General features: G+C 35.3%; 1 protein-coding gene across 16 annotated transcripts in view; it reads right to left on the reverse strand.

Moving 5' to 3' along the window:
- Window positions 1-12,795, reverse strand: part of LOC125663673 (A disintegrin and metalloproteinase with thrombospondin motifs 5-like) — a 47,834-nt gene that overhangs the window by 13,837 nt on the left and 21,202 nt on the right. For 4 of the 16 annotated variants that reach the window (XM_056153042.1, XM_048895995.2, XM_056153041.1 and 1 more), the window contains exons 2-15: window positions 9,258-9,373; window positions 8,742-8,851; window positions 8,369-8,615; window positions 8,138-8,264; window positions 7,852-8,015; window positions 7,555-7,641; window positions 7,153-7,256; window positions 6,339-6,467; window positions 2,318-2,434; window positions 2,011-2,105; window positions 1,849-1,928; window positions 1,637-1,744; window positions 1,362-1,519; window positions 1,172-1,232 (exon numbers count right to left, since the gene is read on the reverse strand). In XM_056153042.1, coding sequence (XP_056009017.1) covers window positions 1,172-1,232; window positions 1,362-1,519; window positions 1,637-1,744; window positions 1,849-1,928; window positions 2,011-2,105; window positions 2,318-2,434; window positions 6,339-6,467; window positions 7,153-7,256; window positions 7,555-7,641; window positions 7,852-8,015; window positions 8,138-8,264; window positions 8,369-8,615; window positions 8,742-8,851; window positions 9,258-9,320 — 1,650 coding nt within the window. In that variant the 5' untranslated portion in view covers window positions 9,321-9,373. Of the gene's footprint in view, window positions 1-1,171; window positions 1,233-1,361; window positions 1,520-1,636; window positions 1,745-1,848; window positions 1,929-2,010; window positions 2,106-2,317; window positions 2,435-6,338; window positions 6,468-7,152; window positions 7,257-7,554; window positions 7,642-7,851; window positions 8,016-8,137; window positions 8,265-8,368; window positions 8,616-8,741; window positions 8,852-9,257; window positions 9,374-9,492; window positions 9,999-12,795 lie in introns of those variants that run through there. The other 12 variants (XM_056153049.1, XM_048895988.2, XM_056153053.1 and 9 more) reach the window with 10 other exon arrangements.

Genomic DNA, 12,795 nt, shown 5'->3' on the forward strand with positions numbered 1-12,795 from the left:
AGCTAAATTGTAATGAAATAAGTTCTTATTCTTATTTTTTTGTGCATGGACTTTGCACTGATATTTTGGTGAAACAACACACGGTTGGTTCAGTCTGTACCAAAACACTGTGTCGTTTACAAACCAATGGATTTCGACGTGTCAGACCATCGCACTTTGGCGCATGAGTGTGAACCATCGCATTTTGGCGTGTCACACCATCGGTGTTTGGCGCAGACCATCGCACTTTGGAGTCATATATATATATACACTTTGTAGAAATATTTCAACCCTGTTACTGGTCTTCAGTCGTGTTTATCTATCTATCTATCTATCTATCTATATATATATATATATATATATATATATATATAAATATGATAAATTCCTCTCTACATACGCTGCCATCTCTATATATGAATCATCAGCCTCTTTAAAACTGATCGATCATTGTGTTGCTGATATTAATGTATTATATAGGTTAAAAACATGATGTATCACCATTTACATGCAATGCAATCATATATTAGAAACGTTTCTTCGTTGATGACTTGAATACATGTGTAACGAATACTTTTACTTGTAAGAAATACATTTTCACAAATGCATAGTTTTTCCTTTGTAGCACCAAGGGAGTCTTTGTGATGGAGGAGAGGAATAATTAACACATTCCGACTTGATGTCAATAGCACATCCAAGAAACCCATTTCACAATAGAACAAAGACCAGTCTTCTGTCCTCTAAGGAACTCCTCTAGTAGGCTTGTCGCTTTTGGCATATTTCATTAGCAATATCTTTATGTAAATGGCAACAACATTTATGAAAAGGAATGAATTTATCAACTGCTCTGTTAAATGGGACCCAGGTACAATTTCATAGTGTATGCTTTGATTAATATTCTGTGTGTACAACATCACTGTCATTTATCAGTATTTCATAGATTTCGAATTTCTACAGTTATCTTTAAATAAGCATTTGTCATCAACGGCATAGGATATATTGTGCATTTAGTTTATTTTTTCTCTCTCTATTTTTTTCTTTATGGTACGCTGAGTAAACATGCTCAGTTATTTTTAGTTGTTTACTAATAGTAAACATAACCTTCTTTATAATGAAAACATGCACAGCTAATAGCAACAGGGCGCACATGAACACAGATAATATATCATAGACTGTAGTAAAACAAAATTACCTCTTTGTTACATGGCTCAGCTTCATATTCATCTCCTGGACACCCCTCTAAACTTATGGGCCTACATTGAAAATTCAGAAAAAGTGTATAATTTCTTTACCAATTATGTTCAGTATTCTATAATAATGTGAGTAATCACTGGTAGAATTAATCTGACTCCGGCCAATTGCTAATATCAGCCGACACATACGTTGGGTTGTCACACTTCCGGCTTCTGGAGTTTATCCCACGTCCACACGTTCTGGTACATCCCGTCCAGGCCCCCCACTGGCTCCACCCTCCCTGCCGTTCTACCAGGCTGTCCAGCTTGGCAGTTGCAGGAGCAACACAGTCCAATTTAAAACAAACCTTCAAAAATAAATATATAAAAATACAACCACTTTCATACCAGTAATTAAGCATTATAAAGCAAAAAATGTATCATGGCCAATTTAAGCAATTTCATTATGTAAAAAATTTGCTTACTTTCTGTGTATCACAGTACATGCCATATATAGATAAACTTTCTCTGAACATTTGTCCATAGTTGCTTTGATCTCGGTTATGATTGGCACAGGTATAATAAACGCATACCTACAAGAAATGTAATTGATTTCAAAACGTTGAAAGATATTCTGGAAGAATAAGGTAACAAATCATTTTACATAGATTTTGAAATAAAGGAAAAATAATCATACACCAAGTTTTGGATACTTTCGGAAGCGGTATCCAGCACCATATCTAAGCCCACATATCTCATCTGGTGAATACGCCTGTCCTGAAAAAAGACAAAATTTTACTTGGCTGTTCAACTTTCATAATAATCATACTCTACAGATATTAAATTGCATCAGCAGTACCAGGGATCTCGGGTTTAAGAGTAATGTCTATTAGGTTCTGTGGTACATCTTTAGAAGGAATATTTTCTTCCCACAGGCAGGCTTGGTTTCCAGACCTTTATGATAGAAATAATTCATACGTTATTCTATTGTATTCCTTAATAATGGAAACAATTTACATAATTATGTATAAATGCAGACTTATCTTCTGCGATTCTAATGCAATATATATGAATTGTTTATGATTATAAATATTTCAATACGACAACGTTAAGTGTATACGGTATCCATTCTAGTACAGTGTATATACACCACCAATACCACTTACTCCAGAAGCGTGTTCAAGGCGGTCTTACTACAGCTGCTCCACCCTGCACCGTACCCGCCCATCACACCCACGTCACTTCCGGTACAACCAAGATCTGCGTCATGTGGCATTCCCATACTATATGTCAATAAATCCAAATGCTTTTAAACTAACGAAAAATACTTGAGTACAATATAGTTTAGTATAGAGAAGAAATTCAATATTTTGTTAAAGTAAACTATTAATAGTAAATCTGATTCAAAAGAATTTTACACTCATACAGAAACGTCACCAGCTGTAGGTGAAGTACCACAAATTTTGATCTTTGCATTACGCTCAAAGCCGTAACAGTGAAGGTTCTTTATCGTGCCAACGCCCCCCATGATACGTGGCCTCCGGTTTTAAGGTCATATCTAAAGGACCTACTGCCGGACGCTTGACGAAGGAACAGTCACTTCTTGATATGTTAATTAGGTCTTACAAGGCGCCGGGTTGCAAAATCGACTCTCAGTTGCGAAACGAGTGCCCAAGCTAATCACTAGGCTGTAAAATTAATAGACTTTTATCTTCATCATCTCCAGAAGGATTTCAGGATGGGTCACCAATTAGTTCAAGTTCAATTATTTCGCTCACTCCATCAATCAGTGGCACGAGAGGTACAATAAATGGTAAAGAAAGTCGTCTAAATGAATCGTGAATAGAAAAAAAAAAAAAATTAAAAAAAACTACAAAAGACGCACATACTACAGTTACAAACAAAGGAAAATAAAAACAAGAGATATAAGTTATGGAGGGTAGACTGCATCATGCAAAGTGAAGATAACGAACAGTGATCAATCTCATAACTCCTATAAGCAATACAAAATAGATAGTTGGGCAAACACGGACCCCTGGACACACTAGAGGTGGGATCAGGTGCCTAGGAGGAGTAAGTATCCCCTGTTGACCGGTCACACCCGCCGTGAGCCCTTTTATTTAAGAAACAGAGATTTTAAAAACTCATTATCAATGATAAGTTACTAGCTTGGTTCCCACGTTAAAAATTTAAAATACTTTTTCCATAACAAAATGGCTTATTCTAATTATAAGATTTATTATGTTCTAATTTTGATTTGAATAAATCAACAAAGGAGCAATTGACCATTTCAGAGTTTTATTGTTCATGGTAGAAAACTATTCATGTATGAATTTGCAAGCAGATTGGGAACTGATATATTTGTGGTTTCCTAGATTGTAATTGTGATTAGACAATGTGTAACACTCCGTTATTTCATTCAAATAATCAGGAGTGCAACCATTAACTATCTTTTAATACGACATTGCGGCTTCTTACTGATTTCTTCTGACTCTATGCTTAATCCGGGTGTCAGCTTGACCAAGTGTGAAGTGTATATCGTCCCTAAAAATATTTTCTTTCTTCATCTCAAAATCTTTGTTTTAAACCATTTCTGATCCCGTTGATATCAAACTGAATGTTTTTTTTTGTTGTTTTTTTTTTTTGTTTTTTTATTTCTAGCAATAGTTCTATTTAAAGAAATTCCTGGCACTTGTAATTCAAATTTATGATGACCTCTACTATTAGGCCAAAAATATTTATTATTGTCTTTCCGCTAACAACCAAGAAAACATAAGGGTAGGTCGGTAGGAAATTAATTATAATCTTTTTCTTAAACTTTATTTTAAGAGTATTCTGATCACAATCTCCATTTAAAAAAAACATACTGAACAAGATGATGAAAGCCTCAGTTTTCACTATACCCTTAATACAACTTTAAAATATGCTTTCATATAAATTACCAACAAAGCAATTACACGTGTAAACTACCAAAACGCTTCTTCGATGATCTCTTGGACAATATATATATTTTTAAAATTCTAGGGTAGGGGTATAATTTAGGGTCGGTCGGGTTTACGGAAACACAGCAATTTTTATTCCAGGCCTTACACACATGGAATATGCATTACAAAAAACCTAGTCCTTGCCCTACAGGGTTTGAAAGTCTACTTATCTAATTATATGTTTATTGATCTAGATTACACCCACCAGTTCTAATGATTATACGTGCACTACTCGATGCGCAACATGTGGGAATAGAATATGTCGCACGATAAAGGTAGATATTCTCATAAAAATGTAATAAATCTTTAACATCAAGACTAGATGGTCAGATACGCCAATCTTGACTTTTCCCCTGAACAATTAGGGGGTTCAATCGTTCAGCTTTGCTGTGATATACAAACGGCATACCCTAAAACCTGGTCTCGCCTCATTGAAATGTTCAACCGGTATTAAGGTCTCAAATCTGGTATGACACCTATACTATAATATGTGTTTTGCCTATTACACATGTATAATATTTGTTTAGGGTTTTTGTGTGCAAACGATTAATTGGATTGAGTGTTTTAAGATCTATATTGCATAGCAACTTGAAGTGTTTGATGCTTAGCAAAACACATATTTGGCTCCGTAAGTACAGAATGTTGCGTAAAAATTGCATTCGCACAGCCTCCACTCCCTTTGAAAAATAAAAGCAACAAAAATATTTTTAAAAAATCAACAATAATAAAAAAAAACAACAAACAACCCAGTGCTTGACAAAGAATGCAACTTTTAAACACCGTACTGTTAAGGAAACCTTGCAACAACATGCCCGTTACTCTGACAACCGCGTGTCAACAGGTGTTATGGTTTCGTATCAAAATACCTGGGTGTATTAACGGGTTCACTTACACTGTAATTAGGTTTAGTGTCCATTTCAAACGTAAACTATGTTGCTAAATTTTGTTCAACGTTAATCAAAATGTTTTTGACCTATGCTTGGAAATGTTTCAGTCGAAACCTGCTGTTCAAAGTCGAAATCTGTTAAATGGCACGTCGAATATGTTTTGTAATATGGGATCAATCAATATATCAATAAATAAATAAAATTCAACCAAAATATTTTTTTCCAAAAAACTTCCCGGTAAAGGCATTGTTTCGACAGGGCAAACTACTGAAGCAGGAAAAACCGTATGTGGTCCTATGGTAAAAAGGACGAGACAACCGTATCCATGTTTATGTAATAGTAATATAGTCTTATATAAACCCGTAACCAACTAAGTTTATGTCTTTCCAACATGCATATATACATGTTTAATGAATACTGTCTCCTCATTGTCTGTGTAAATAGGGCACAGTACATACATTTTCCATACATCAAACAGACATGCCGTTGCTTTAAGAAACTAATATCAAACAAAACTTTAACTATGGCATTAATAGTTAAATGTGTAGCATTCGAGTTTTCAATTCTTAAGAGTACTTTATGTATTACGACAATAAAATTGCATATGCTCTTTGACAGGCTTTGTAAAACTAATCACTATCATCAATCTAAATTCTAAAGGAAAAAAAAATCAATTTAAGTTGATGAAAATTTAGGGCCAAAAACTTTAATTATAAACCATAAGTCAGTAGAGGTCATTCTAAAGTTTGAAACCATACCAAAATCTGGGATAATACTAAAATTCTGATCAGTAATTTGGCATGGAGAAATTTGGCGTCAGACCAAACTGAGACACCTTGGCGGTGCATATCAGATTTTAGAATACGCCCACAAATGTATTACCTGAAAGCTAAGCGATTGTGCAGAGAATATCCAATATCGACCAGAAATACATTAGCATAGGATAGTATTGTACATGTACCAATGTCAAAACAATAATATGGGAATTCTAATAATACTATATAAATCAAAATACCATATGAGTAATACTAATATTCCCCTACGGACATGCTCTATACACCCCTAAAAAACAAAGTCCAGCACCGAATTTTTGTGTTTATCTTACATACCTTTCCGCTCCTGGTAGAACAATTAGTTTGGTGTTTAAACTATCACTTTAGTAATCAAAATCTTTCGAAACAATTTTGTTTCTTTCTCCCTGTCATGGCTGTGAAAATGAATACTTTCAGACCAAATTTACATTTAAATTGATTGATCTACCAATAGTGCATACTGATAAATCCTTTAACATTAAAACAAAAAGTGTTCATATTTACAGATGTCCAATCTCGTGTGCCGTGGCGACAAAACTGGCGGCATATGTAGACGTGTCTACTGCGCAGTTGTACCGCTGGTTACACACGGAGCTCTGATAGGCGCGGCCCAGGACATCAAGGTTTGGCAATCTTGGAAGAGAGTAAAAATGATGCAATGTACTAGGGGGTGAAACGATGCATCGCGATGCGGCCGAATCGCGATGTAGTGGTCTCGATTCGATGTTCGATTTATTCGCGGTCTGTTTCGGTTCGATGCGGTTCTAAAAGCATAGCACACATTGCTCTTGATAACACGGTTTCTGATTAACCAATGTAATTGAAAATTGCCCAATTAACATACGAGTAAACTTTGCTGCATCAAAATGGACGCAGTTGAGTTGAAAAATGCACCCCCAATGTATAAATCCTGGGTATGGCGACATTTCGGCTATAGGACAAGTAATAAGAGTGTTGCTCTATGTTAAACGTTTTTACATTATGTAGAATTTATTTGCAGAGAACAATAAATACAACGAAACATAAGAAAATCTTAGCACTATAAAGAATTTGGTATATGCTATTGTATCGAATCGAGACTAAAGTATCGAAAATCGAATCGAATCGAGAAGGTACTGTATCGTTTCACCCCTACAATGTACCACACGATGTTTTTATTCTTTTTTTAAATATCTTTTTTTTTTTTTTTTTTTGGAATAACTAATAGATAAATGAAAGTCCATTTTGAATTTATTAATGTCGTTACAAGTTCCTTGATGAAAAGTTTACAATGAAAAAGATCTTAAAATCGATAATTTACAGTTACGTCTTTTCTTACCCCACATGCATATATCTTATGTCATACGTCCCTTCATTTGTTGTAGATTTACAGAAATCCGACATGACATCTCCAAGAAGTGTTCTGCTCGAAATATACCAAGACTGGAAACGTCAAAGTTGAAAAAAAAAAAAATTAAAAAAATGACGTAACAAGAGCAGAACTTAAACAAAATATGAAAGAGTGAAATGTATGTAGATTACTTTTTTCATAAAGCCCTATCTTTCTATCAAGTTTTTTCACAATATATATATATATATATATATATATATATATATATATATATATATACTTATATATATATATATATATACTTATTTCATAATGAAAGAATATACCATAGTAATCACATTTTTTATCATATATATTTAATCATCAGAAAATATCGTTTAAATGTCTTACAGGCTCCGTTTCGTAAAAATGAACTTTCTTCAAAACTAGTTTAACGTTGTATCCAAGCATATCGGATCTCGACCACTCCATCTGAACCTGTCATGAAATATTCAATACTGTTCCATGATACTGATGCAAATAAAAGTATCAGCATAAAAGGTGTGTTTTTTAATTACCCAGCAGGATCGTTTGAATATCATTAAACATTGCCGTAGGTAATAATTTCCAGGGAAACCTGATTCTATTTGAAAGAGTGTATTTCAAGTTTTTAACAATTTTAAAATGATTGATCAGGAGCATACGTACCGCGTGGTATTTCATCAGTATGTGTTGCAATCGTTTGGAGTAGTCTGTCACCAGCATGGACCGGGTGTAAGCAGCGTCCGTGAATACAGCTAACTCTATGGTTATGTTGCGTGACGGCACAGATCGTTTGTTTCTTACATTTAAATTATTTCCAGTTAAGTTTTCTGAAATTTTTTAAATGAAAATTATTTAATTTTGTAAAATAGTGAATTGAAAAAAAAAAAATTCTGTGAGCGAATACAATGACATTAATAACTTGATCAATATTAAAGTATCACATATATACCGGTGGGATTCGAGCATGTGCTTTTGTCTTTCTGTCGAGCTACCAAGACGGGGATGGGATGTGTATTAGATGTTCCAGGTAAGGATTGTAAATGTAAGGTTTGCTCCGCAGTTCTGATGATTCCGAACTATTTCAGAGAAATGAAAGAAATATACTTCAAAATATACCCTGGCTTGTAAATCATACAATACAACATTGTTGAATTTCAATAAAAAATTTAAATGTACGTACAACACCATCACACAAAGATAAACAGGCTTTGCCTTGATGCGACGTCACACTTCCGGTAAGAAAGCAGTCTGGGTGCGCACCTGTCCACGGAAGGGGCGAACCACTGGTAAATGTTAGGATCTCGGCAGAAGAGTGCAGAATTGGTTCGGGTGGACTGAGTTCCAAGCTAAACTTCTCCCCGGAATACTCAAACGTCATCTTTATTGGATTCATAAGATGATCTGATATTTCTTCACTCTTTGGTCTGCTTAAAATAGAAGACGACTCAATAAATGCGAGTGTATATTAGAGTGTATACATGTATATATATATATATATTATGTATATATATTATATATATATATATATATATATATATATATCGAACAGTTACCCGAGTACACTATTGTCGTCCCAAAGGGTTGTGTATTCGATACCCGTCATCCCGTTGTTCACCATTTCCTTTCGCAAGGACTCTCCATCTTCTGCAGAGCATCCCAAAATCTACAACACGACAAAATAAAATTTGGTCCTTCTTATGCATTTCCAACTAAACTTTATGTAACGATAACGTCACATTTCGTGAAATGTTCTGCCATATCATATCATATTTAAAATAAAACCAAAAAAAAATAAAAAAAATAAAAAACACATTCTAAAAAACTTTGCCTTAAATTATATCCTAATTTTGAAAGTTCAGAACAATTAAGAAATTAACTCATACTTCATGCATACATATTTTACAAACAAAATCTCAATTAAGCTTCACGTGACTTTGATCATACAACATGCTTAGCTTTGAAATCAGAAATAAAAAGGACAAGTGTTATTCATCCACTGCCGTAATCCTTGTGATCAAATAACTTTACAAAGTCAGAAAAGTAGTTAGAAGTGTTGTCAGATTACTTACAAGAATTGCTGTCCATAAGAATAACTTATTAAGTTCCGTATCCATTGAAATAAGTATAAACATTTCGCATCGCAGTCCCACAAATCAAAAACCTCTAAACGTCATGATCTCAGCACCTAAATTTGAATGTACAGATCATAAATATCGATGAATAAGCTATCGATCAAACGCAGTGATTATGCACCTCTACCGCATGCAGTAAATTTGTGCATGAATGTAGATGGTTTAAACTCACCTTTTCAGTATACATAATTAGAATCAACGGTTTCTCAATCCCAGATATAATAGATTCAGCAGACGAAAATCATGCCTAGCTCCCTTGGCCAAAGTTTTTGGTTTGACGATCAGTTTGTACAAATGTACATTACACACAATGGAGCAAGGTTTTGTATAGACTATTATGATCGGACAAAATAGTTTCCTGTTGCACATGTGTGTATTAAAGTGTCAACACCCTATCTAATGAATGTAGACGACATTTAATTAAACTTCAGGTTTGACAGCCACGTAAGTTTCCATCACTGCATCGCTTATAATTGTCACACCTGCCTAGTCTGTACGTCCCACCTACCTTCCGTGACAATCCTCCATAGAGCCTAATTAAGAATGTAAAAAACGTCCACTGTTACATATTGTACTTTAGCCACCTATATCATATTGGATCGCTCAAGTTTCAGGCATTCCAAATCTGTTTACAAATGTGAATGCTGACTCTTGATTGACCTTTACCCTATTGTACAACACCTAGTTAAGTGCATATTTTAGTTCTCAGGGACTTGTTATAGTGAAGTAATTGTACAGAAAAGTAGGATGTAAGTATCAGATAATATTCAAGGGGGAAGTCACTTCGCGGCCCATCCATCAGATACGACTACCGACGATTAGCGAAATCGCATTGTTTACGGTCTGATAGATATAAACATTGTTGATGAAAATCTAGCATTACATAGTGTTCAATAACCTTTCATTCTGCATAAATGATTTATGTTGTAAGAATGAATAGTATGTTGTGTGTTTTTTTTTTGGTTTTTTTTAAAAGTCATATAAGGCGCAATATATACCTTTGTAGGTATTGCACAAGAATAAAGTCAGTGATTCGGCCCCGGTATTATTTTCAAGAGGCTCGAGATACGAAGAACCCCGGTAGGATATTGTGAAGGAAAATGGCGTGTTATTGGTGTAGCAGCTCAGGCAGTTTCGTGATTAACACACGTAAAGCACACTAACAGGCGCTGTGTATAGATTATTTATGACTTTTTATATCGCAAGGCACCCTGTCTCAGTTCAAGGTTTTTTCTCTCTTTTAAATCGGTCTGATGGCATTGGTATTAAGTGACCTAACGCTGATACAAAGAGTGAGTCGGACAGATCACGGTATAGTTGAGAGAATATAGAATCATATGGTAATACCAGTAGTTTATTAAATTCCCGGGTATCAATAAGTGTGTGATTAATCACACACTTATTGGTACCCGGGAATTTAATAAACTACCAGTTTATACTTTACAAATCAAATAATTTAAAATATTTTTTGTTGTTGCCTTTATCGCATCCCTTTCGGCTTTCTGAAGGTTGTCGGCAGTTTCCGACTTCATATCACTTAATATCGTCCTTACATATTACGTCCCAATCGCCGATATTGCAGATTTGTAGCTCTATGGGGAAACATTGGGACAGACCAGATTGTGAAAGTTTCCTGTCCCAAAATTTCCTAGGGCGGCTTTAGTTTAAACAATATTTATTCTTAAATAATTAGATAATGTTTACAAACAATGTCTTATACATGAAATAGATTGAGAAACAAGCCAAAAGGCTTATATTAATCTCGCTTTAGGGCGGCTTTGGTTCATATCCGAGTTAGTAGGGTAAATATTCTTACTCCCATGTATAATATTTCAAATCTTTTAAAACTGACACATGCGCAGACTTTAGCGCAGTATCCTTGCAAGACAGACATGTTGTTACCACACTAATCCTCGTGAAAGCCTGAAAGGCAGAGTTCAAATGTCACAATACGTCATATAACAGTTAAAACTCTCTCCGTTTATCACGTGGGGATGCGGGTTAGAATAGGTCCTCAGTACCCCTTGCTTGTCGTAAGAAGCGAATAAATTGGGCGGTCCTTCGGATGAGACCGCAAAAACCGAGGCCCCATGTCACAGCAGGTGTGGCATGTAAAAGCTCCCTCCCTGCTCAATGGTAAGCGCCATTGCAGCCCTCGGCTTCTGCGGTCTCATCCGAAGGACCGTCCCATTAAGTCGCCTCTTATTACAAGCAAGGGGTACTGAGGACCTATTCTAATTCGGATCCCCACGGGATGGTATTCCTAAGAACAATTTGTTTTGGGCTGCATATTCCCTATTCCAGCCCGTTCGATGTTCAGCGGTGACACACTTTTATTCTACGTGTATGTTATCATGTAGATTACGTGTTTTGTTTTTATACTTCGAAAACGAAACAACTGATTGATTAAATATTGTTTAACGTCCCTCTCGAGAATATTTCACTCATTCACCGCCCCATTTAGTCGCCTCTTACGACAAGCAAGGGCTACTGAGGATCTATTCTAACCCGGATCCCCACGGGAATTTAACGTACATGCACACGGTGAAGGCGGTTAAATTAACAATACAGAATGGAATGTAAAACAAGTTACAAAACGAAAATAGAACCCAGCAGGGACAAGGAATTTTTCAGGAAAGTAGCGATGATAAAGATAGGGCTGAATTTCTTAGACGCGTGACAAATATGAACAAGATGTATTTGTGAAACACAAATGCCCCCAATAATGGCCAATTCCAAAGATGGCAAAGGTTACAAGGACAAATATCTTGGTACCAGTAGAAAGATCTTGTAACAAGAAATACTCATCTGCAATATGAAAGCTCTAATATTTACCATTAAGAAGTTATGGCCAATGTCAAATTCTTTAAAAGTAGGTCAAATGCCAAGGTCAAAAGATTAAGTACCCATGGAAAGGTCTTGTCACAAGGAATACTCATGTGAAATATCAAAGCTCTAGCACTCGCTGTTCAAAAGTTATTAGCAAGGTTAAAGTTTTTAAAAAGTATGCCAAACTCAAAGGTCAAGGTCACAGGGTAAAATTGTTTAGTACCCACGGAAAGGTCTTGTCAAAAGGAATGTACTCAAGTGAAATATCAAAGCTCTAGCACTAGCTGTTCAAATGTTTTGGCCAAGGTTAAAGTTTCAGACAGAATGACAGACAGGACAAAAACAATACACCCCCTCCCCCCGATCTTCGGTCTCGGGGGCATAAAAATAATCTTTAATTTAACAAGATATTAATATAATCTGCCGTTTATATAGTCTCCCAAACGAAGTACTGGCTGTATAAAATAGTACTAGTATTTTCCCCCACATTAGTAACTCCTTTGCACAAAACAAGATCTAGATCAATAATACATGTACCTTGATTTTGAATTTTTTTTCCAAAAAATCCCAGTTTCCTTCAGTGAAACCTGGTGTCATTTGACCTTGATCTTAGTTTGTAGGTCCCAACATCCTCTCATCATTTCTG

The sequence above is a fragment of the Ostrea edulis genome, chromosome 1 (genome assembly GCF_947568905.1).
Source record: "Ostrea edulis chromosome 1, xbOstEdul1.1, whole genome shotgun sequence".
In the NCBI taxonomy this organism is placed as follows: Eukaryota; Metazoa; Mollusca; class Bivalvia; order Ostreida; family Ostreidae; genus Ostrea; species Ostrea edulis.